The sequence below is a fragment of the Dinoponera quadriceps genome, unplaced genomic scaffold, assembly GCF_001313825.1.
Source record: "Dinoponera quadriceps isolate SergipeBrazil2010 unplaced genomic scaffold, ASM131382v1 scaffold3127, whole genome shotgun sequence".
NCBI lineage: Eukaryota > Metazoa > Arthropoda > Insecta > Hymenoptera > Formicidae > Dinoponera > Dinoponera quadriceps.
Window position 1 is genome coordinate 276,406 of NW_014557143.1, and position 24,302 is coordinate 300,707.

The 24,302-nt window shown below is 43.0% G+C and overlaps 3 protein-coding genes and 1 pseudogene across 10 annotated transcripts; 2 read left to right on the forward strand and 2 right to left on the reverse strand.

Moving 5' to 3' along the window:
- On the reverse strand, positions 1-9,505 carry LOC106748735 (calcium-binding mitochondrial carrier protein SCaMC-2). 3 transcript variants are annotated; one of them, XM_014627564.1, is made up of 9 exons: positions 8,859-9,505; positions 7,869-7,995; positions 7,640-7,727; positions 7,268-7,379; positions 3,530-3,688; positions 2,828-3,088; positions 2,575-2,742; positions 1,726-2,007; positions 1-1,288 (listed from the first exon to the last, which is right to left on the reverse strand). In XM_014627564.1, the coding sequence occupies exons 1-9, from the start codon at positions 9,054-9,056 to the stop codon at positions 1,214-1,216; spliced, it is 1,470 nt and encodes a 489-aa protein (XP_014483050.1). In that variant the 5' UTR covers positions 9,057-9,505; the 3' UTR covers positions 1-1,213. The 3 variants fall into 3 exon arrangements, with proteins under 3 accessions (XP_014483050.1, XP_014483052.1, XP_014483051.1); XM_014627566.1 differs by lacking the exon at positions 8,859-9,505 and adding an exon at positions 8,432-8,551; XM_014627565.1 differs by lacking the exons at positions 7,268-7,379; positions 7,640-7,727; positions 7,869-7,995; positions 8,859-9,505 and adding an exon at positions 6,339-7,035.
- Positions 9,506-9,589: 84 nt separating this feature from the next.
- On the reverse strand, positions 9,590-19,703 carry LOC106748734 (roquin-2). Of its 6 annotated transcripts, XR_001374781.1 has the most exons (17): positions 19,306-19,436; positions 18,431-18,593; positions 18,056-18,269; positions 17,757-17,975; positions 17,257-17,432; positions 16,749-17,082; positions 16,209-16,491; positions 15,885-16,042; positions 15,442-15,719; positions 14,848-14,952; positions 14,464-14,690; positions 14,285-14,397; positions 13,996-14,140; positions 13,512-13,581; positions 13,195-13,440; positions 12,673-12,881; positions 9,590-12,061 (listed from the first exon to the last, which is right to left on the reverse strand). XR_001374781.1 is itself a non-coding variant. In XM_014627562.1 (16 exons), the coding sequence occupies exons 2-16, from the start codon at positions 18,590-18,592 to the stop codon at positions 12,762-12,764; spliced, it is 2,850 nt and encodes a 949-aa protein (XP_014483048.1). In that variant the 5' UTR covers position 18,593; positions 19,546-19,703; the 3' UTR covers positions 12,405-12,761. The 6 variants fall into 6 exon arrangements, 5 of the variants coding, with proteins under 5 accessions (XP_014483048.1, XP_014483044.1, XP_014483047.1 ...); XM_014627562.1 differs by lacking the exons at positions 9,590-12,061; positions 19,306-19,436 and adding an exon at positions 19,546-19,703 and having other exon boundaries at positions 12,405-12,881; XM_014627558.1 differs by lacking the exon at positions 9,590-12,061 and having other exon boundaries at positions 12,405-12,881.
- Positions 19,704-20,137: 434 nt separating this feature from the next.
- LOC106748727 lies at positions 20,138-20,641 on the forward strand (annotated as a pseudogene).
- Positions 20,642-21,571: 930 nt separating this feature from the next.
- Positions 21,572-23,896, forward strand: LOC106748723 (3-hydroxyacyl-CoA dehydrogenase type-2-like). The gene is made up of 3 exons (XM_014627545.1): positions 21,572-21,838; positions 22,656-22,823; positions 23,124-23,896. The coding sequence occupies exons 1-3, from the start codon at positions 21,830-21,832 to the stop codon at positions 23,715-23,717; spliced, it is 771 nt and encodes a 256-aa protein (XP_014483031.1). The 5' UTR covers positions 21,572-21,829; the 3' UTR covers positions 23,718-23,896.
- Positions 23,897-24,302: the final 406 nt, after the last annotated feature.

Below are 24,302 nucleotides of genomic sequence, written 5' to 3' on the forward strand. Positions count from 1 at the left end.
TGTTGTATCTAATTCGACTCCAAGATTTCATATTTATTCTTTTCAACGAGTTTTCACGTACATTCGCGAAAATCGGACATAGTCGTTAATATTAAAAAAAAAAAAAAAATCTAAACTTCTCAGCTTTAATTCGGTTTCATTTCGAAGTTTAATTTAACGAATTTTCTGTATTTGTATTTGAGCTGCATGCATACACCCTTCGTACCAGTAGTAGCTTTTCTCTAAAGGGAAATCGAACGCGTAAGAAAATATTCTATGTGAATTCTGAACATGATTTTGCTCGCTACTTTTTTGTCGTCTCGTTCACAAGACATCGGGCGCGATAGTAAACACAAAAAAAACATTGTGCTGCATACTAAAGCATACAAAAAAAAAGTATCCAGCTCGTATAGTTATAATATACGTATCACAGTGTCGGTATACAACTCGCGATCTTTCCAGCTTCGAAACAAGAAACCACGGTTGTAACGAAATCCTACGTTGTCTCAGGTCGGTTATATCGCGTTACATCACATTGCATTTTTACACGTGTATGATATTTTTACATGTACTGTAACGGAACATATTTCCGGAAACATTCGAGTCGGAACTTATGAAAAGGCAGTTTTTCGTGTAGCAATTTTCTTTTTACGCAGAAAAATGTAAATTTGTGTGTGTATGTGTAATTTTACAATATTAATTTAAATTTTCAATTCTCTTATTGTCGCCAAAAATCAAAGTGGAATGTGCAAATCTGTTTCTCTATCCTCACATACGGAAAATTTTAATAATAAGCTCTTCTCTCGACGACTCGAATGTTACCGTTAAAATCAGGACGTGTTTCTTCGTTAAATGGTAATAATTAATCGAGAACTGGCCTTTTTTTTCATCCTAGGTTCATGGCTTGAAGGATACGATGCTTCGAGTTAGCAGGTAATAATAATAAATATAAGCGCCATTATTTTCTTCTTCTCCTTCATGTCATCACTATCATCATCACCATCATCATCTTCACCATCATCGTCTTCATTGTCATTGACTTACATCTTCCACTTTTTCTTCTTCATCTTCGACGAGAAATGAATCAACGATCGAGCGAACACGCGCTTCCTCATTTATTTATCACTGTGTGTGTGATAAGTGAAGAGCGAAAGAGAGATAGATACAAAGAGAGAAAGAGGGGGGAATAAATTAATTGAGTTAATTAATAAAAATGGCCTAGTGTGCATGTTTATCACGTCATGTTGACGCCCAATGCATGCCGGAAGTGCTCGTACACCACATAGCTAATCGACACTGCGGGTGCCACCTGTGCAAGAGAGACAAAGACACGTGTTATTACAAAGTAAACAATTTCATGTCGCTAGATTTTATGATAAATATTTACGTAAACGTTTTACTTTTCAAACTTCTTTCGTTAGTGACTTTTTAATAAGCAATGACCGACGACTAAAACCTTCCGAAGATTATTTAGAATGACTTCTACAATACATGTCGAGTCATAGACCCCGTTTTGTCAAGATTATTACCTTCTGTTCTTCAAACTTCTTCTGCTAATGACTTTTTTTTTTAATAAACAACGAACGAGTGAAACATTTTGCAAGGTGCTCGGGACTGCATTCTTCACGACATACATCAATACGTGCCAATATATGTTGATATCATTGACTTTTAAGAGGTTGACCTTATGCAAATATTTCGGTGGACCTGAGCGGTGACTCGCCGTGAAAGAAATCACACAATTACCTTGAGAAAGTTGGGCGTAAGTCCGCGATACAAGCCGCGCACGCCTTCGCGACTAAGGATGTCTTTGAAGACGCTGATCATCGTCTGAGGTGCGCCGCGTTCGGTCGCTATTTCCGCCTGTAGACGCGTGCGCACGAGCGCGAGCGGATATGAGCACACCTGGCCTGCGGTGCTCGACAGAGTGCCGCAGAGCAGCAGGATCCAAAACGCCGGTTTCTTCTCTTTCTGGTCGTACGAGAGAGAAGCGAGCGCTTGATGCAGAATGATTCGGTTCTTCAGCGTCTACGGGAGGGAAGAAATCGGACGTGAGTGGAGAACTGAGGTTCAACTTTCCTCACGTTCCTCGTCGGAATTTAACAGCGAATTCGATCACCCGCGCTGCAGCTTATCGTGAAACTAATAAAATACAACTCTTGGCAACATTTTACATTTCTTATCGAAATCACATTATTGTTACCGAATTTGTTTGTATTAACTTGAGCATTTTTATTACCCGATATTTCTTTCCTAACATTTTTCTAATATACTCACGATAACGCCGCGCGCGCGCGCGTGTGTGTGTGTGTGTGTGTGTGTGTAGTGCAATCGGGCCAACAAGGCTTAGGAAAAAAAAATGTCGTAAACATGATAAAAGAATACACGAATGAGCGATAAATTATTTTACTATATTTTGTCTGCTAACGACTTAACGTGGAGGTCAAAGTTGTCTACACGTGAAAATATGATTAAGCGTTTAGCACAACAATTCAAGATACTCGTATGGTTTTTCATTGAAATAACCATGTACAGCGGCCTTCGGTAGCTTGGGTGATCGGATTCGCAATGAGTGAAACATATCTAATGGCCCACCTCGTAAACGGCAAGGTCGATGCCGGCGTATGGAATAATCCCGATCAAATTAGGAATGTAGCCTCTGTAGAAGGACCTCCAACCACCTTGTCTGTATATCTTTTTGGCCGCGTCGATCATGCCGTTAAACTCGCCGGTTTTCCGCAACGCCAGCCTCGTTTTCAGCACCTGTAATATCACGCCGTGTTACTTTGTTCTTTTTCATCACACGACGGGCAACAACAGCCGGTGTTTCCAGGGAAGAGAAATTTACCTCGAGGGGGTAAACGGCGCTCTGACTGATGCCGCCAGCGCAGGACCCAGCACAGAAGCGCTCGCCCAAGCCAAGCTCGCGGCTATCGTCGTTTGCCTTGATGGCCCTCTTCAGCTGCTCGTACGCCATGAACTTGAGCGCCGACTCCGGCGCGATCTTGAGCACGTTAATGCCGTTACCGCGCCATAGACTGGGCAGGCCGCCCTCGCGCACCATGTACCTGAAGCAACTCATGATATTGCAGTGTCGTGTGCCGTGGACCTGCAACCGTGCATATCGTACGTTCTCCGTTCTCGTCAAATCAAACCAAACTATACCACTCTCACACGCCGCTCGATATCTATTCTTTACCATACGCGCTTTCGTTCTCGTTAGACTGTGACGTAGCACGTGAACAAAGAATATATATGAAACACAAATGAGGTACATTATTCTCATCGTTGTCGCAAAACAATATACAATACATGATAATTTCTAGGAAATCTGTGTTTCTATATTTTGTACATATATATGTATATATATATATATATATATATGTATGTATGTATGTATGTATATATGTATATATACTTCTATTTTGTATGACAATATACATATTAGATACAATCATAGTATATACCTGGCGGAGAAAAGTCAAGAGATCAAATTAAAGATTGGAGATTGAATTTCACTGCAAATCTAATCGAGTAATTGAACACTTACCTGCAGGTAGACCTTGATGCGATCTAGGGGGGCGGTGCAGGTACGAGAAACAGCGCCGGCGATGCCACCGGACAGTAAATGACGCCACCACATCCCCGACTTCATTTCGCCCTTTGTGAAATCCTCAGGGACGCCGATATCCTCCCCGATATCCATGTACTAAGGACGAAAAGGAAAAAAACAGAAAATTACATAGGCATATTCGAGCTTATATTTGTGTGCATGTACCTGAGAGAAATCTCGCAACATTTCTACACGTTGCGCGCTATTATTCTTATCTCATGCAATTGATTAAATAGTAATTATCGCCGCACGTAAAATTATATCGATAGATCGCTATCTTGTTCATGTCGACATTTATCTTTCCCCTTTGCCGGAAATCGGCTACTTTTTCGAACGGATTATCAGCTCTGCAAAATTCTTTTTGCGACCTTTATAACGTGTCCGTGCGAGCAGTTAACGCCGGATCGATAGTACAACGCGATAAGACCGACGATTGTTGCCGTCTGAATTATCGGACACCCAGTGTGCGCGTCATGGGATCGCTTGGTTATCGATCGTGATAAAATGTCAGTAAGTATCGCGACGTGTAATGTAACGTCTCGAGCGGACTCGACGATAAGCCGCTCCGCAAGAAAGTTGTCGCGTTAAAGAAAAAGAACGCATGTTAATTCGTCAAGGAGCGAGCGCGTTTTCACAAAAAATGCACATATATGTATGAATATATACATATATATAGGAATTACGCAAAAAGAAAACTATCCTTGAATTTACCACATGAAACTGTTTTTTATACGTAAGTTTCACAAGAACGGCGAACATAACTCCGCGTGACGTAACGACCTTATCGCGAAATCATTGACGTCGAGCCATCAAAGTGTTGTCGCAATAATCACGGCAGACACGCATGAGACAAAGATGAATTTGCAAATAAGGAGTCGCAAAACATGGTGATGACGAGTCTTGATGCAGCCGAAGAGAGATCATCCGGGGAGCCTCGAGCGCGGCATCTTCTCGCCGCAGTCCCGCCCGGGCGACGTGCCAGATGCGAATAGAAATTGCCCGCTCTTCGGCCGACATCCCGGAATTGGATAAACGACGGAGATATCGCGAAAATAAAAAACTCCGCCGAGGATCCACGCCAAATTTCTCGGAGGGGATGGAGGGGGCTGACGGAAACACTTTGCTGAGAGTATCGAAATCCAGGAGAAGCGAATTTTAAGTTATTGGAAAATTACGGAACGCAAAAACGAATCATTATTTTCCTTATCAAATGCAATATGATACGTAATGAAAAACATATTGTTGAAAAGTAACAAGAGAATTTTAAGATAGATATAAAAATTACTAATACGTTTGTATATCTGCTAATTACGTGGATTTTTAAGGCAAAATTTAGCTAAAATATCAATTAAAGTGATTGTTTTCACTGAAATGTTGATTATTATATCGAATAATAATGAATAACAGATCCGATTGAGCGAGATTTTCAAATACATTTTTGTTATACTTTCAGCCAAGTATTTCCATTAGATGATCTGCTATCGCGTCAGCGATTACGCATCTGTTACAAGAATCATTTGAATTTTTGAAGTACTCATTCATCATGAGTCACTCTCTCTCTCTCCTCTCTCTCTTTCTCTCTCACACCGCCGATATTTGCCTTCGTGACGACACTGTGGCACTTCCTTCAATCATATGGTTTCTACCTAACTTGACCTGACCAGACCTGACCTAACAATGCTTGCCATCCACGACGCCTTTGTTATTTTTATCGGATAGCCTTGCTGGACGATTCTCTTCGTTCTCCCCGATGTTTTCGTATGATTTCCTTTCTCTTCGCATGCGCACTCAGATTTAAATGTAACCGACGTGAGGAAGAGAAAGGAAATTTACATCTCCGAACTGGATTTGGAAATATTTCAACGAGAAGTTCGAATCCGTAAACAACGCGCGTTTGTGAGGAACAGGAAAAAACCGGCTTATATGTACCGCCGCGAGTATGGAAATTTCTATTCACTATCTATATAGATAATAAACGCAAAGGCTAATTACAAATGAGCTCGTGACGTAAGTCAACAAGAGGTAAGTTGATTAGCGTCAGGAGCGATCGCACAATTGGGCAAGTATAACGCAACCTTTCGCAATCATTCGTCATGATTGCGTCTCTCGTAAGAGCTCGGATTGTTGTTGACATTCCGGTGGAAACAGGCAAACGGCGAAACGATAAATATGAGAAGAATTAAGACGACGATCGGACAGAGATTCAAAGTGCCTGACCGTCCCAAATGCAATGGGGAAGAAGTGATCCTGAGCTAATAATTCCGGTCTGTTCTTTTTGGCTGAACCGGCTGCACCAGTTCGAGAAATGTACAGCTTGCGATTCGTCCTTTCCACCTGAATTTGCTGCATTAGTTCCGGAAATACGCGCTGAAGCGTGAAAAGCTCGCACGTAAGCTTCGATGTGTGTGTGTAAATTTCTCGAAGCAACGCATCCGATTCTGTTAAAAGGAACACATCGTCGGACGGTTACGACGCTCTTATCGGTCGAGTTTCGGAACGCGTCCAATGGGAGAATCTATTTCTTTATCCGAGAAAATACATTTTCCCACTGGGTACGAAATGCATTGCGAAGCTGAAAAATATCGCAACCTTCTCGTCCAGCACTGTACGCACACATTGAAGCGTACGAAACGTACGTACGAGATTCTCGAGTGTGCGTAAATTTCTCAAGCTAGTGCAGCCAGGAAGGACGGACAAGGTTAGGAAAAGGTTGACTTTCGACGGCCACGAGGGCGCACTCACATACCCGTTGCAGCAATTCATGATAGACCCGCAGGAAGTCGCCGCACACCTGATAACCGGACGCGATGCCACCGTCATACTGCAGAATTTCGGGCTTCCTCAGGGCGTACATGCTCGGAATAATCACGTGGCCCGTGCACGAAACACTCATTCGCTCGCTCTTTCTATCCTTGCTTCCTTTCCCACTCACTCCGACGGTTGCCGCTCGCTGGCACGTTGTGAAATTGCCGAGCGTGCTCTCTCGCGAGAACTTTCGCACTTTCTATCTCTCGTATCGACGAGAGCTCGAAGTTTCACAAATCCCTTCTTTCTCTCTCCCACCGGGTTGCTCTTGATCTATCGTCGAGAACCAGCCATCTCTAAAGGTCGTCGAGAAGTGATCCTATCCAGGCTGGCGGTGGAAGCTGAAGGAACGTGAAGAGCGAAACGGACCGAGAGAGAGGAGGTTCGTTCGAACCGCACCGAGGACACCGAGGAAGGAGAACTAAGAACAATCGGCGGGTCGACGGCAGCCCTTGCTCGCTCGCTGCTGCGGAAGGACGAAGAAGAAGGGAGGGGGACGAGCCACGAACCGGCGATTCGAACGCTCGGAGTCCGATCACGAGACTGGCTCGAACTCTCGAGAGCGTGAACCCGGAGATACCGGCCTCTCTCCCTCCTCTCTTCTCCGAGACGGGAATGCCCGTGCCGCCCCCCCCCCTCCTCCTCATGGTTCTGCGTGCATTTTCGCGCTTGTTCTCCCCCCTCTCTCCTCGTTGCTCTACGTAGGAAAGACTGCGAGCGTCATCGGTTAAGTATACGAGCGGACGTGCGCGCGGTCAAAGTCGACTCCGTCCGGGTGTTCATTCCGCGCGAAGCCCGCCGGCTTTAAACCTATTTGGGTTTAAAGCGACGACCGGCGCGATCTTCCAACCTTGAAACGGCATATCTCACCGTGGTGTGATGCCAGTACTCGATGATGTCGCGCAGCGTGCTGCTCGGCGCGTACAAAAGGAAGTCCCGCCATTCGTCGAAGCTGATGTTCAAGCTGCCGTCCTGATCCATGCTGCGAGGAATAATACGTGGGTAATTGGGCTTTTGCGAGAGAACGATTAATGCAGCGATTGACCGAAAGAAGAGCCGATAGGAAATGAGCACGTATGCGTGCTGAAAGAAACGATTGAATAATCAAACGAAAATCTCCGTGCCAGGCACGCTGGATTCTCGTGGACGAAAAACGAAGGGAGAGGATCGAAATCGAAGAATTAAAGTGATTTTGTCAAGTCGTTATCGTCGATTAATCGGCAATTGACAGGTGGCGTTTACCGTTGCAGCAATTTCGTCGCCTCCTCCCGCGAGATCTCGAGGCCCAGTTCTTTGAAGGAGTTTATCAGTTCCTCAAGGTCGATCTTGCCTACGAAAGAGGAAGACACGTCAAATACGATATATTCTGTCGGAAGGGAAAAAAAAGAACGTTTCTTCTAACGCGCAAACTTTCTTCAAATTCTTCCCCTCCCCTTTACTTTCACCCCACACCCAGGCCGATGGTACTCACCGTCTCGATTTTTGTCGAGATGCGAAAACTGCAGCCGCAGATTTTTCTCGTGTTCCCGCACGTAATGAATGAACTCTGCCAGGCTGATGTCGCCGCTCTTCGTGCGGTCCGACCGGGCTAAAAATTTCTGCGGAAAGAAAGAACGCGGCCGATTGAAGCGACGAAGGAGACATGCTTGTCGTAATTCGGAGTAATCAAATCAAATCTCGTGACAGTGACGATATGTATGAGAAATATATATATGATTTCGCCGGCGACATTATAGGGCCAAGGTCGATCACCTCTCGTCGACTTCATGGAAGCCTTAGAAATCGCCTAGCGAAAAGACACGCACTTTTTCACGTCGACCTACTTGCACCGCGGTGCACGTCGCCCACTTTCCCAGCGCGAAGTGTAGCAACTTGAACAGCGCGCGAGTCGACCAATCACACTCGGGAATTTCAAAATGGCGGTCCTGCGTTCCCGAGAATTCTCGATCGGCATTGGTCGATCGCGCCCGACTTCCACGAGAGTCTACTTCGGAGCGGTCGAACCGCCGTCGTCTCGGAGACGCTTCGCACTACCTGCGTTGTCTCTCTTCGACGACCTCCTCTTCCTCCGGAGACATGTTTGCACGCGGCCGACGGGAACCCAGCGGATTCCGCATCTGCACTCTCTGCACCTTCCAGCGATTTTTCTTTCTCTCTCTCTTACTCCCGACGCGAATACATTGCTCTCTCGAGTGCAACGGGTGTAACGCAGCGCGGGGAAGAACGACCCTGTTACCAGGTGTTACCGTGCTCCGCACCACCGACGATGGGTGAAGTTACAGCTCGATTGACTCGAGAGAGCGAGAACGAGATAATTGGAAGGACAGATAGATGAATAGAAAGAGAAGGAGAGAGCAACAACATCTCCGCCGCTCGAATTATACTCGAGACTCGCGGCGTAGCGACTACGAACGATATATATATATATACATATATATATGTAGATACATAACGCGTGTACCTGGGCGTACTGGGAGTGCACGCCGACCTCGCGCAGCGCGGCCGACAGGTCGCGCACGTCGACGCGGCCTTTACCATCGAGGTCGAGGCGCTGGAAGATCCGCGCCAGCCGTTCCTCGTCCTGGGCCGGCAGCTCGTGCAGGTAGTGCGGCGGCATGACGCGCGTCAACCGCGACGCGCCGCCTCCGTTGGCCGGCATTTATGAATTCGCTATCTGCTGGCAGCGGGTAGAGAGAGACGCCGCGACGGGGACCGCGCACCGACCAGGACGACACGACACCGCACCTCTCCCGGCCCTTCGCGCGCGCCTGTGTCCACCACTGTGTCGCAGTGGTGCCGCACGGTGGGTAACGGCGTACGTGTGAGAGAGTGTGTGCAAATGTCTGCGCGCGCCAGCCACCGCTGTGTGTGTGCGTGTGTGTATACGCGCGCACGTGTGTGGTAGGCGTCCTTCGACCGCCGCGACGCACGCATCCGCACTGCCGCACGCCTGGAGGACGCGCTCGCGCGCTACATACAAATCGAGCGCGCGTGGAGAGTTTATACAGGGTGTCCGACCGGTCAGAGAGAATCTGACAGATTGCGAGGAGACGCCTCGGTCGCTAAAGTCATCTTTTTCTTTTTTCCTTCTTCTACCTTTTTCCCACCCCTTTCTTTCTTTCTCTCTCTCTCTCTCTCTCTCTCTCTCTCTCTCTCTCTCTTTCTGTGGTAAATACATTTGCGTAACAATCGTTTTATTTTGAGTACACGAATATATTATGTTTATATACACATTACACCTCTTCTCGCTCTCTTATACAGTATACCCGTTGGAAAAAATACGCGCGCGCGTGTGTATGTGTATGTGGTGTGCTTGTTGGAAAACGTATACGCACGGATACGCATAGAAAAAGTAACAATGTATATGATTTTTATTATAACCCGTAAATTATAATTGTGTGTAAATATAATTTGACACGTGTCTATGTATGTATGCATGATGATTGTAATTTGCGAGTTATAAAACGAGTTATCACGTCGTAAAGCATTTTCTTTTTTCATATCAAAAAGTTCGCTATTTAATTCGCAAATATTAACAGAAAGATAACATATGGAAAAAAGAATGTCCGTATACTGATAAGCGGCGAGCACGCCGATCGTGTGTATCTTTGTACCTTGGAAGAAAAAGGACCGATGTCCGCTGGTTCGGTTTTTCGTTAGTGAAAAATCCCGATATTCATCCAATGTGATTCTCTCCTCTTTCTTTCAGTTCGATTGTACATCTTGTATTTGAACTAAACTAAAAGGCTGATCATTTGCTTTGCGATAAACATCGATAGATGGAGCTTCTAAAAATTGAAGGAGCGGACATCGGCCCTTTTTCCCTCGAGAGGTATAGATTGATTTATCGTACATCCGATATGTATACAACTATCATATCGCGTCACGAACAATATCGTATAAAACAAAGAACGTTTTATTTATAATAACATATATAGAACTGTAAGATCGATCGTGTAACCACTGTACACATAGCGACATGTTTAACATGCAATATATTTTTATTATTAAAAGTCCAAAGCGCGATAATAAGAGAGCTAGTGGAATTAGAATCAATAATAATAGGAGGGGACAAATTCGCGTCACAAGTTATTGTGTCATCGATACTAACACGTATATAACAAGTACAAAAATTATACGCATCTGTCACGATTGACTCGTCTAATTAGACATTTTTATTATTCGCTGCGAAATGTATATATAGCGAAACGGTGAAAATGAAAAACTCATCATTATTGCACGACACTGCATGTTACATAATACACACAATGAAATAATTTTGTTACGAAGACTTCCTACTATTATTTCTTCTAATTCAGTTTCCTATTATCCTTCCTCTAAAATGAAGCGACCGCTATTCTCTTGAATAGAATTTTTCTTTGCGCTTATACTCTGCTTAACAGAGACAGGTGTAGAATTTCCTCGCTCATTCATTACATAATTGTTTATCAGAATAAAATACTAAGAGATAGAAATGATTCCGTCGCAGAGATTTTCAGCGTGCTACGAGATAGAAAGAAGAGAGACACTTTTTACATTAGTAGAAAAGGTTTACATCTTATTAGAAAACAATGTATTAGAAACGTATCATTATGCTGACAAATACGCGCGAGACATTTTCTCTGGAGACGTTAATGAGATATTGCGGCAATATCTCTTCTATCGACGGAGGAAATGTAGAATATTTTCTATCTCTTATTACTTTATTTTTTCTCTAGTTCTACCTTTTTCTCTATTACTTTTCTCTCTAATAAGGAGCGATAGGATTTGCTCTTTGCAATTAATCTCTTTAATAAGAGACAAGCGAAACCTCTCCCACCACGTCGCATAGTTATCATTATTATCATTATGGCGCGCTGGCTAAAATAGGCAGCAATAAAGTGTACAATAAATAAAAAGAAAATCTGCATTGTGCAAACAAATGCATAATAGACAATCTTCTTGATTGTTATTGCGTAGTAATACGAAAAAAATCGATTGCACCGTATAATTATCTAACATCATTTCGATTATTCCCCGTAATTAAGTCCGCATTACTATGGACGGTGATTTCAAAAGAATTGAATGTTTTCATGTACATACACTAAATGAAAATGTTCAATTCTTATTCAATCATTCTTTGTGTATAATTATGCTATTACATATAATTATATAATTAATTTTTTATAGAGATGATTCTCCATATATATAAATAATCCACGCATCATAATTATCATTAAGTCAGCACGTTGTTGTGTAGTAAAAAATTAATTGCAATTACGTATAACCCGGTCTCTTAGAAAAAAAATTACTTTATAAAGAATATCAGTTTTGAAATTGAGTTGAGATTTAGAAACTAATATGCATAAAAGAATGCGTTATTTTAACGTAAAAAGTTGAAGTCTATGTACTCTAAATAAAAAAAAAACTCGTTAATTTAATTTTTGGTGATTAAGTAAGGAAATGAAAGTTTCAAATGTGATTACATGAAATAAGATTAATAATAGCAAATTTAAAAGAATTTTAATCATAAAAAGAATCATGTAAGACGTTAAAAATTCGAGTTGACAGAATTTAAAAGAGAGAATAATAATAACCTTGCGGTATAATATATTGTCGGAAAATAGCGATCTGTCTTCGTTATTTTCATATGTGTTCATGGATAAAAATCTCCCTTCCCTAAACCTGTACACGAAGAAAAAACGCATTAATAATGGTAATAAGATAGTTTTTTTTTTTTTTACCTTTTCTGAGGTCAATCAGCATTCTTTCCGAATGTATAGAGAATTCCCCCTTTATGTATTATAGTATATAATATAGAATACACTACCATTCTTATTAATTTTAATACACCACACAATTTCGTATTATGGCTACACCTTCATTTTCCTCGGCTCTCAGAAAGGCATTTTCGTGATTTGGTCGCCAAACATAAAAACTTTTCGAGTGCATTAAAATTAACGTGAATACAGTAATGTACATATATATACATACATTTATTATATATTAATATATGTATATTATATCGTGTAGAGGGAAAGAGAGAGAGAGAGAGAGAGAGAGAGTGAGAGGAGGAAGGAAAGATGGATGAAAATTTATAAATTATCGACTCGTTAACTCACTTTCCACCGTTGCATAATTTTCTATCTCAACTAATTAATGTAATGGAACAATGCACGACTTTATATATTACAATATCACATTTTTCATGTAAATCGAATATTTTATACAATTCCTCTCTCTTCCTCTTTCTCTCTCCCTTCCTCTCTCGTTAGCTCGTCGAAAATTCTACTTACTTCCTCTCAGCGTAATAATCGAAGAAGGATTGCTCAACATGTGAAAATACATGTTTCCTTCCAGGTTAGTAGGAGATACCGTTGTTATATTATTTTTTGGAGGGATCATCCTCACTGGAGGACCAGTGCTTATCTTCCTCCCGCAGTTCATATTCCCAGCGCAGTTCGAACTCACGTATGTCATGGGCTATTCCCGCCTCGTACGTATCCTACGCATACACATGCACATATCTCAATACGCGTACACATCTCACTGTCGGAGGAGACCATTCTGTGCTTCGAAACACAGTTTACTCACACAACCCGGCTCTTTACGACACATGTTCACAAAATCAAGCTTGCGCGTAACCACGTGAGACACACACGAATTATCTGTGAATTTTTTTCCGAAATACGAGCAAAAAGGATATCAATGGGAGAGAAAAGATTTTATTAACCAGTTCATCGTATTATTTTAATTTATCTTCGGTTATGACGTATCGTCCCCTTGAGCGTCCTTTCTTTAAATTGAAATCTGCTCACCTCCTCCTGAGTTTTGTAATCGCGACTGTATTCCTGGCCGGCGAGTAGATCGTTGTCGACGGCGGGTTGCTGGCAGCAGAGGGGGAGGGTGGTGGCGGCGGCGGAAGTAGGCGCCGTGCAATAAGGGGTTGTCACCGTCCAATTGCGCACATCCCTCTCGCGCTCGCGGATGCCCGCCTCGATCAGCTGCAATTCCTGCGCCAGCCTCTCGCCCGCCGTGAACGTCACGTTGGCCTGTGTCGCCAGCTGCGCACGTATATCAATGTTATTCGTACACAACGTTGAGAAGCGTTGCTTCGTCGAGAGAGAGGTTTTACCTTCAAATCGTTGATCTTCTTCTCGAGATGCTTGAGTTGCTGCTTCACCTTTTGCGACTCGAGAATCAGGCTGAAACGGGGACAAGAGCGATGAGTAGAAAAGAATTCCCTCGTTCCCACCCTGTAGCTATCCTGATCAGTGACGTTGGGAGCGAAAAAGCGAGTAAGCCCAAAATTCTTGCGTTGAAACAAAAGGATACGTCAAATATTCTGAAAACTTACCTTTTGCTACAAGAATCAATAAGTAGCTGTAAGATTGATGCGACGAAACCATGAGAAAAGACGGGCTAAAAAAAAAGGTTGAAGAAGGATGTCGCGTTAACTTGACGGTTGTTCAACGAATGTTAAAGCGAGAGGAAAGTTTTCAGTCAGTCACAAGTGGCGCTTTATCATCCTTTCAGTTGTTTCGCAAGAATTTTAGGCACGCGTTTTCTCGTTTCTCATTAAACAAGACGACCTTAAACGCCAAAGATAGTATACTCACTCTTTCGACGTACATTCCGGACGAGGAAATTGAATAGCCGGCGACTCTACGGCGATATTGCGGCTGAGAGTGACGTAATTATCGGCGAAAGCGGCCTTGGTCGGTGTCGCCTGCATACCTCCGTTACTTCCCACCGTGGCGTAAGCTGAAACGCACGCGCGCGCACACAGTTGTTGATTTAATAATACACATAATCGTATATACACGTGCACGGTGAATCTCGGAGAAGTTTTCTACGTCACGAAGTAACGGATTTTCTCGGTTAAGTCACAAACAGGAATTCACTCACGTTGATTACCGTAATACCAGGAATTCGGTCTGAACGCGGTCAGCGAGGCAGGCGTGGGCGGGCCGCCCCCTTCGCCGTAGAAACTCGCTGGCGCCTGCAACCCGCTCGGGGATCTATGAAAAATGTCGCCTCTTAGCATATTTCGTCGAATTTTTCCCAGAGATAAAAGCAGCAGTTACCTTATCAAAGTCTTGGAGAATTGTCTGGAAATTGGCCCGTATTTACTAGTGGGCGGCAGAGCGGTAGGCTCGAAGGGAACCAGGTCGTCGTCGTGGAGGATAACGGGAGGATCACGAGGGGCGGCGGGCAACCGAAAGCTGTTGGGCGGCAACAACAGCGGGGTGCCGGGTACGCCACTGGCCGCCCAGTTGGACGTCAACAACGAATCGGTCTGCAGATCGAAATCCTGAAGAACAGAAAGAAATTGATTATTTTTACTTCGATTTTATTCATTATTACTTCGAAATAACGCACTATATATATGTATAAAATATCATCTTATGTTAAGATATATATATATTTTTTTTGTTTATGTTCTGTTGATGGAATTCTTTCCGTGTTACCGTTTTTATCTGAGGCGACTGCTTGCCGACAATCGTCTCCAACTGGTTCAAAATTTCCTTCCTGCGCTGCAACAGCATGGCCAGCGTTTTGGCCACCGTTCGCTGCTGCGAAATCATATTCACAATTTTACAGGCAGATTCCACCAAAGCGAACTCGTACATCCATGAATATTGCAGATTATTATCGAGATATTTTTATTTAAAATACAGAATCCAGAATAACCGTATACGAAGTGCATCGGGAAATTTTTCACGTCAAACAAATCATCTCTTCGTTTACCAACATTTCACACAAATAATAGTCTTTAAATGAGATCTCTTTCCGTTTCTAACTAGCGTGCAATCTAGTGCGCTAATTTGACAATTTTAAATAATTCTCATTTAAAAGCCGTCGAATGAAATTCTGGTAGACAAGAAATGGCTGTGTTTGATACCAAAAATCTCCCGGTGCACTCCTCGTGCGGTTATTCTGGGACGCCCTGTATATTGCAACAATAAGAGAAAAAGTGAGATGCCTGAGAAGTAGAATCTGAAATACTTTCTGATTCTCTAGGAGTGAAAAATAAGTCGAATTGGAGACATTTTATTCTTTACCTTTTTACCTCCACCCGAAATGTCATTGGTCGTCGACGTCAGTTTGCTCGGCATCTGTGGCGCGTCCCACATCCCGAGATTTGCTGCAGGCGGCGCAGGGGCGTAGTCGATCGGGCCCGGGCCCACGATGTAATGTGAACAATGCAAAGGTTCTATCGTGTTCTTCGGGTACACCACATGCGCTAGATTTTGCGAGGGCGGTAACACGTAGCCCGTCGTCAACGGTTCGATAAAGGTGGTCTCGTTCAAAGTTGGAATGGGACGTGAAACCGAAAGGTCTGAAAGGATAATGCATACAATGGAAGAGATAATTGTCCGGAAGAACGATTAAAGTGGTAACAATTTAGACGACATGACGTTAAAAATGAATTTCGTCGTTAGTCATGGTAGAAATCTTACCATCACAATCATGAAAAGGAAAACGTTTCAATAACTCAACTTACTTTCTCGGTGTACGTTATCGTGCGCTTTCACGGAGTGATGATAAGCCAGTTCCTCCTTCTGCTTGAAACTCTTGTTGTTATTGGTCACACTTTTATCTCCTTTCAACTCCGTATTCAAATTCGTCCTGACGCTCAATTTGCGATTTTTAGATCTATATCTAGTCACCCAACATATTACACCATTTATATTTATCCTGTGCAGTATATATTTCAGTTCTTAAATACTTGTGTTTATTATTAATGTTACATTTTATATTGACTTTTCCTAATACGCGCAATCAATTTGGGTATGAAAAGCAGGTTGATTTTCATTCTGTTACTCACTTGTCGAGCTCCACGTCGCTGTGAGCGAAGGTGCAGCTTCCGGATCGCGGACAAGAACCTCTTAGAGCCAAGTCCCTGCACATGCTGACTTTATACTTGCTGGCGGAGCCAGCTGGACCCGAGCCAGCGACCGAGCCCGCGGATCCGCCGCCGTCTTGCGACTTTCGACCACCTCCGCCGGCGCCACCGCCATGCTGCCTCACAAAATCCACCAGCGCAGCCACCACTATCCTAACAGCCTCCAACGCAGCCCGACAGTCCGCCAGGGACGGTGGCTCCGCTTCTATAAGGAAAAACCAATCGTTGTAACGTGGAAATATACAGAACAATGCAAAAATAACGGTTAAAAAAAAGAGAAAACCAGACGTCGTTTCCCGTAGTTTTTCGGACGCTGAATACGAATCCGATTTCCAGACTGCTCCATCACGTTACAATTTTAAGAAATTTTAAGAAATTAAAGGTACAGATAAGGCGCTATTATTGCATATTTTATCATATTGTTGCAACGATACGACTGACCAATCACTGCGAGCAGCTCACCTGGACTGGGATCAATAGCAGCCAACAGTTCCAACTGCGGTCGCAGACCGCTCAATTGTCCTGGATCCGGCGTGCGTTGGAGCGCTATTACGAGCTCCTGCACACTCTGAGCGAACGACTGCGGCGTCTGCAGCTTGTCGATGATACTCTGCATGTGGGACTTGTGGGCTGTGTCGCCGTACAACAGCGCCGACCACTGATCCGGCGCGATTCTGAGGCCAGCTTCCGTGGCGATCTGCACAATTTGGGCGTCATGCTCGCGTCTCAGAGCCTCGTAGGTGCGGAACTCTTCCTTCAGCTGCATCAGCGACGAGTCACCCTCCCGCTTAGACACCTGGCGACGTTTCGCACGTATTATTTTGTTATTATTATTTGTCTCGACGAACTCTTATCTCGTGTGTTCGCACACATCTAGTCGTAACTTGAATTAATAGAATCTACCAAAGAGTCGATTCGACAAGTAACGTGACGGAAATGGAACATCCTGTACGACGAATGCACCACTGACCTTGAAGCAACTCGCTCTGTACAATAGCTGCACCACGTGCCCGATGCTGGTTTTCGATGCTTGTGGGAAATGTGGCTCCAGACGTTGCACCACGAACATCACCAGCACCTTCCGCGACAACGCCGAGCCATCTTCCAAGGCCAGCAGGACGAGCTTGAGAACTTCCTCCTGCATCGCTAATGTGTATTCAATACAATAGAATTATGTCGCAAGAGTATCACTTCTAGTCGAGGACCGAATGAAAATATCAGACGGTTCCGGTCCACTAAAATATTTCATAAAATTTCGGTCCCTGCTTCTAGTATTGTACATCTCGATCTAAGAATTTCCATGCCACGTGACTTGGAGATTTCATAATTTTTCAAGTCTATATCTAATCTAATCACGTCGTGTGTCTCTCGAAGCGTTCTCAAATGTCGAGAATTCCATAAACAAGATTGAACGGCGTTCTCTCGAAAGGAAATTTCATTCCTCGAGTCCTCCTTAATTCTGCAACCTACCTGGCCCGAGGAACTGACAGCCGCGAGCGCGGACCGCCGCCCAGAGGTTGGCGCTGAGCTGCTGCGGATTCTGATGTTGCAATATCAATTCGGTGACGGATCGCTCGCCCAGGCTGCGGGCGGCGCGCACCGCCCGCGCCCGGCCTTCCGGCTCCACCAGCTGGCAGCCCAGCAACGTCACCAGTTTGCGTTGCATCGGTCGCGACACCAGACCTACGCCTGTCGAAGGAATAAGATGCAGAAGAGACAATTATTCTACAGTAGGAATTATTTACTTAATTCTTTTCTGTATCGTGTACCTGCAGCCACGGTGGGGCTGGCGGCTTGGCATGGCTTGAGATACAGAGCCAGTTGCTCGATGCAGCTCTTGGCCACCAGGTAATTAGCATGCTCTTCAGCTGGTAGCAGCTTCTGGTACGCCGCTGCCACGCTCGCCGGGATTTGGCTGTTGCCCACCAGACGTAGCAGCGCCTCATTTACTGGCAATCGGTCGATCTCCGTGTTGATTGTACTCTGCGGATGGGTATTATTACTGAATTAATCAACAGCTTGTAAGTTACAAACGCTTCATTCGATGATTATACTCGTGGAATTGACTTTGAATCGCGGAGGATGATGAAAACATAGTAGAGTAAGATGCTTTCTACATTTATCTGTCGGATATCATGACGCACCTGATCGAAAGGACACTGTTTGCGGTGAAGGTTGGCCAAGCAGGTACGGCAGATGGTGTGCCCACAGCCCAGCGAGATCGGACCTCGCTCCGCCACGTCGAACTCATGGCAGCAGATTGGACAAGATAAATATTCATTCCACTGCGGTGCCTGTATCGGCATTCTGCAAGGAGACCGTGAAAATGAAGCGCTTAATTCAACTATCGACGAAAATACGAAATTTATGATTCGAGCAACATCGCGGATAGCATCGACACGATAGATACGTGTACGTCGATATAACTGCGTAGAAATATCGAAAAGTTCAAAAGCTGCTCGTTATTTAAATATTCAACTTTATTATGAATATAATTAACATAGATAAAATTATGGACACTGTCACCAGCCTTAACCTCCTCGCCGCCGCCAGTTATCTGTTCATATTTACAGCCGAGAACTTTTACAGGAGACACGCAAATTCTCGAAGACGGTGGAATTAAATAGCACGCAAAAAGGTGCAGGTTAGGGACAGCGCACGTCGGAAATGCGCAGCGTGTAGAGGAAAAGTGCGCCCGGTGCAGGAAGGTTTGCACTCGATTTTCTAACCACACTTCTCCCAGCCGATCGTTGAACGTGCGTTACGATTACGACGCGTCGTCGCCGACAGATCGAGATCGATCGATTACGAGGAAGTCCGAAAAACTCGCTCGAATTTCGAGCAAACTCGCCGTAGAGAAGGACGAAAAGTCGCGCGAGCTGTCGCGAACGACGTCCCGATATCGCGATGAGATGACACTTCCAGCGTCTTCCCGAAGATCTCGCGAATTCTCCCCTATCCCCTCCCTTCCACCCCGAATGATTAATCAACGATACGATAATGTGAGGGCACTAATTACCTCGTTGCAGCCGACGCAAAACATCACATCAATTGCTACGCACAATCGCATACACTTTTTGCGCGCAGTTGCGCGACAATGAATCACGGATTACAAGTGCCTGCGTGATATGTGTGTGTGTATGTGGCGCGACGCATTGCGAGTGGTGTGTGTGTGTGTGTGTTATGTGCGTGTGCGCCAGATGAGATTCGGAATAATGGAGAATTCACACTGCACGCCCACGATGGTGTTACGACTTACGATTAACGATCTCAGATATTTCGTGCCCATCTCTCACTCTCGGTCATTCTGTGTTTAAACTATTTACATAAGCTCATCGTATTTACCGCTCAACCGAAATGTACAAAAGGCTGAATCATGATACACGAGAGTGTAAATGCGACACGTTCGACGTGAAAGCATCCAGAATCGAAGATCGAACGCGTCATCGCAAACCGTTTTGCGCGCTCCTTCGACAATAGGTCTGTTCGTTTTCGCTGCATCGCTGAACTAGTGCAATAAGTTGAAGAGAGACAAGTATATGTTTTCTCACTTCAACTTATTGCACTAGTTCGACGGTGCAGCGAAAACGAACAGACCTAATATCTCTCTGGACAATTAGTATCAGATCACGGATTGGGAATTAAGATTGAACTGAACGTGGTCAATCAGTGCAAAATTAACCAAACTCAAGTTTAGCGAAATTCAGTTAAATTTGCACTGATTGGTCAATTTTCAATCCCAACCAACATTTTATGCAACACGAGAACGACGGTTTTAGTAATATTATCGTCGATGTGTCATTTTTTTCTTATTTGAATATTTATCGTTATTTATGCTTTCGGTAGAGTTGATGATCGAGAATACTCCGAATTAAAACGGTCAGAGGGGCGTGATCGTTAACACAGCGAGTATTCGAAGGTCAACATGGTCTGGCCTCTTATTCCGCGTCGAAGGACGGAGTGGTAGGTATGACGCTGCCGATCGTACGCGATCTCGCGAGAGATAGGATCCGCGTAATACGGCTGCACCAGGGCCCTTTGAGACGCCTATGCTGATAGAAGTGTCCAATGTGGTGCGCGCCAGCTTGGCGAAGTCGTTGTTTTTTCCTCAGAGAATAGAACAGCCCGACGAGTACGCAATGTTGGTGCAGCAAATCGTTGAAAATCCGATGCTAAATGGGAAAACTATCAGACTGGACGGTGCATTGAGAATGCAATCTTGAAGAATCAATCTGGAAATTCTTTCATACCAACGACGGACGAGAGTTGAACATTGTTTTCGATATTTAATCCGACTTTTAAGGTTCAGGCATCAATTATTTTTTACTAACTAATTTGTTACCCATATGACACTGGTTTACGGAGAATGCAAGAAATATATATTTTTACATGTAATATTCCTGTAAGTTTGATATATTCCGTGCCGAGCTATTTTTACGCAACTTCTAATTTGCGTTATGTGTGCACTGCAAATAGTATACATATTACGGAGTCTGTTGACTGTGTTGCAAACAATAACACAGCAGGAACGAGTTTTTTACTGTACCTTTTACAGTAAAAAAATATTAGTTGACGTGGAGAACAAGTTTAGCGTTCTTCTTTCTATATAACTTCCCTTGTTATATAACTTCCAAATGATAGAAAATGAGAATTTATTTCTAGACTTTATACCTTCCAAAAAATGCGAATTCATTATTTGCTTTGACGTATAGAGAATCCAGTAAATATGATCTCATTTTTGTTTGCGCGCATGTGCGAACGTGTGTGTGTGCGGTACGTGTGAGATTCGAATGAATAATGAAGAATTCACACTGCGCGCCCGCAATATCATCCAATGTCATGCGATTAACGATTAACTCGGAAAGTCCGAAAGTTCTGTTTTTCTCCATTGATAGATTTGATATCTCGTACCAATCTCTTACTCTCGGTCATTCTATATTTAAACTACTTATATAAGTTTACTACGTTTACCGCTCAGACAAAATGGACGAGGAGCTGACTTCAATATACACGAGAGTATGATGTGACACATTCGACGTGAAAATACCCAGAATCGAAAATCGAACGTGTCATCGCACGTGTTTTGTGCGCTCCTTCTTTGGACGATTAAGTCCGTATCAGACCACGACTTGGGAATTGAGTTTGACCAATCAGTGCAGAGTTAACTAAACTGAAGTTTAGTGAAATTTAGTAAAACTTGCATTGATTGGTCAATTTTCAATTCGATCTACTATACGTAGTCTGATGCGGACTTTACGCAATCCAAGAACAACCTTGATAGTATTTTATCCGTGAGTGCACTTTTTTTTTATTTATATCTTTATCGGTATGCAATTATTGCTATGCATACAGTTCACCACAAGGTGACTCGTTGATTCAAAACATTCGATACAGAGACTCCAAAGTCCATTTGGCACTCCCGCTTCAGTTATCGCTCTCGCACGTGAACTGTTCCAGTTACTTCGGGATCTCCGAGCAGTTACAGATCGTCGCTTGTCGATTGCTTACTTTGCACTACGAAGTCTTCCGGAAATTTTTCCGCTATGTTGAAGGTATCTTTTGTTATCGTCGAGCTAATTATTGTTTTGCAATGTTCGCGAAAAGTAGACTTTCAATTTTTACAAGTCAACATTAAGTTATTAAGGGAGAATTCGAGGATTGCGTTTATTAGCATTGATCAGCGCTATTGTAAAATCAGCATTGATGAGCTGTTCTATCTTTATCACGTTTCTAATGTGGAACAAAAAATAAAATGTGCGTTAGCACTAATAGTGTGCTGCTGAAATGTGGACTGGTTTCTCAATTTTCAACATTTAAAACTTTTACGACTGTCGATAAGAATATCGTTTTGTAATTAAATATAGTTCCCCTGATAGAAATATTCTGCTGATAATTTTACTGAAATTCTCTCTCAATTATATCTCTCCTTATTTCATTAATACGTGGTATTCAGTTTGATTCAGGAAGTTTCATGATATCTAATATTTCAAAAATTCTTTTTTATTTACAGAATTATGCTTTAATTTTCATTATATTTCACAGCATTACATTGAATTTCATGACGAAAATTATGATTTATTTTGAGATATTTATTATTATATATTTTAGTAATTTTCACCTCACTGTCCATCATATTCGTAGTATATTAGTACTTAAACATAAAGTATACTATTGACGTTTACCGAATTTAACGGGAAACTGTGTACAGAATCATTAATGGAATGATAGTGAAATGGTGTCAATTAAGAGAGAATTTCAGTAAAATTTTCATCATAATATTTCCATCAAGGTTTGTATAAATTAAAATATGGAATTAAAGGTAAAGAAGCTATGAAAAATAGCTGGGATATAATTTAATTCTTTTTGTAGGGAATCGTAGCTTTAGTGACTGGGGGAGCTTCTGGGTTGGGGCGTGGTACTGCACAAAGATTTGTCCAGCAAGGTGCTAAAGTAGTCATTGCTGATCTACAAAGTTCCAAGGGGAAATCTGTAGCTGATGAGCTAGGTGAATCTAATGCAGTATTCTCACCTACGGATGTACGTACATGAAATCTAAAAATAACTATTATTATCTATATATTTTCATATTTCATTATTTCCACTTTACTATTCTTCTTTAGTTATATATATTTACATTAACTGATATAAATTTATTTTTATTTCTTTTTTCCTCTACTCTGTTTCTTGTCTTATCTTTACTTGTAATTTATATCTCTATATCTCTGTACTTATATTTATGTCTCATTAATATTCGTTTATATTTTATATTTTAGAGCATGATAAGCCAGTATTCTATTCTGCTATTCTATATTGTGTATTTTCTTTTTTCAAAAATAGGTAACATCAGAATCAAATTTCCAAGCAACCTTGGACCTTACAAAAGAGAAATTTGGTAAATTAGACGTGCTGGTGAACGCAGCCGGTATCGCAATCGCTCATAAAACATACAACAGCAATAAAAAGATCTCCCACAGTTTGGAAGACTTTGCCAAGGTCATCCAAGTCAACACTATAGGCACGTTCAACGCCATTCGTCTCTCGGTGGGGTTGATGATCGAGAATAGTCCAGATCAAAACGGTCAGAGGGGCGTGATCATTAACACAGCGAGCGTAGCAGCTTTCGAAGGTCAAATAGGTCAGGCCTCTTACTCCGCGTCAAAGGGCGGAGTGGTAGCTATGACGCTGCCGATCGCACGCGATCTCGCGAAAGATGGGATTCGCGTAGTGACGATTGCGCCGGGGCTCTTTGACACGCCCTTACTGATGGCATTGCCCGAAAAAGTACGCGTCTTCTTGGCGAAATCAGTGCCTTTCCCTCAAAGACTGGGACTGCCCGACGAGTACGCAATGTTAGCGCAGCAAATCGTCGAAAATCCGATGCTAAATGGGGAAACTATTAGACTGGACGGTGCACTGAGAATGCAATCTTGAAGAGTCGATCTGGAAATTCTTCTGTGTACTGTTGATAGACGAATGTTGAAAATTGTTTTCGATCGTTATTGCGATTTTTGTGGTTCGGATATCAATGATTTTTTACTATTAGACTCGTATTACTCTTATAATAGTGGTGTATAAGAAATATGAGAAATATATAATTTTTACACGCAACATTCCTGTTTAATACATTGTGTACCGAACTCTTTTTACGCGACTTCCAATTTACGCTATGTGTACACCGCAAACAGTGTGCACAATATGGAGCTTGTTAAATGTGTCCCAAATATGGCGACAGCACGAACGAGTGATCAACTTTTTTCCTGCATCTTGTCCCTTAAAATAAAAAAAAATGTCAGTGACGTGGAGGCCGAATTCAGTGTACACCGAAAACGGAATGTATTAATTGCGATTTAATGTCAATTTTTTCGATTGCAATTTTATATTCGGTCTACCTGCAATTTAATTAAAATTTCAATTATACGGCAGAGAAAGAGAAATTTCCTCCTTTTTATCTTCCCTTGTCACATAACTTCCAAGTTACAAAAAATGACGATCTATTTCTAGACTTTGTGCCTTCCA

Excerpts from the sequence above, each read along its gene's own strand:
- LOC106748723 (XM_014627545.1), top strand. Across the intron at positions 22,824-23,123 it reads CAGTATTCTCACCTACGGAT|GTAACATCAGAATCAAATTT; the intron begins GTACGTACATGA and ends TTTCAAAAATAG.
- LOC106748735 (XM_014627564.1), bottom strand. The coding sequence starts at position 9,056 with ATGCCGGCCAACGGAGGCGGCGCGTCGCGGTTGACGCGCGTCATGCCG. Across the intron at positions 7,728-7,868 it reads TCTCGACAAAAATCGAGACG|GCAAGATCGACCTTGAGGAA; the intron begins GTGAGTACCATC and ends CCTCTTTCGTAG. Across the intron at positions 2,743-2,827 it reads GCGCCGTTTACCCCCTCGAG|GTGCTGAAAACGAGGCTGGC; the intron begins GTAAATTTCTCT and ends GTGATATTACAG.
- LOC106748734 (XM_014627562.1), bottom strand. The coding sequence starts at position 18,592 with ATGCCGATACAGGCACCGCAGTGGAATGAATATTTATCTTGTCCAATC. Across the intron at positions 14,141-14,284 it reads CTGGTATTACGGTAATCAAC|CTTACGCCACGGTGGGAAGT; the intron begins GTGAGTGAATTC and ends CGTGCGTTTCAG. Across the intron at positions 12,882-13,194 it reads ATTACAAAACTCAGGAGGAG|GATACGTACGAGGCGGGAAT; the intron begins GTGAGCAGATTT and ends GTGTATGCGTAG.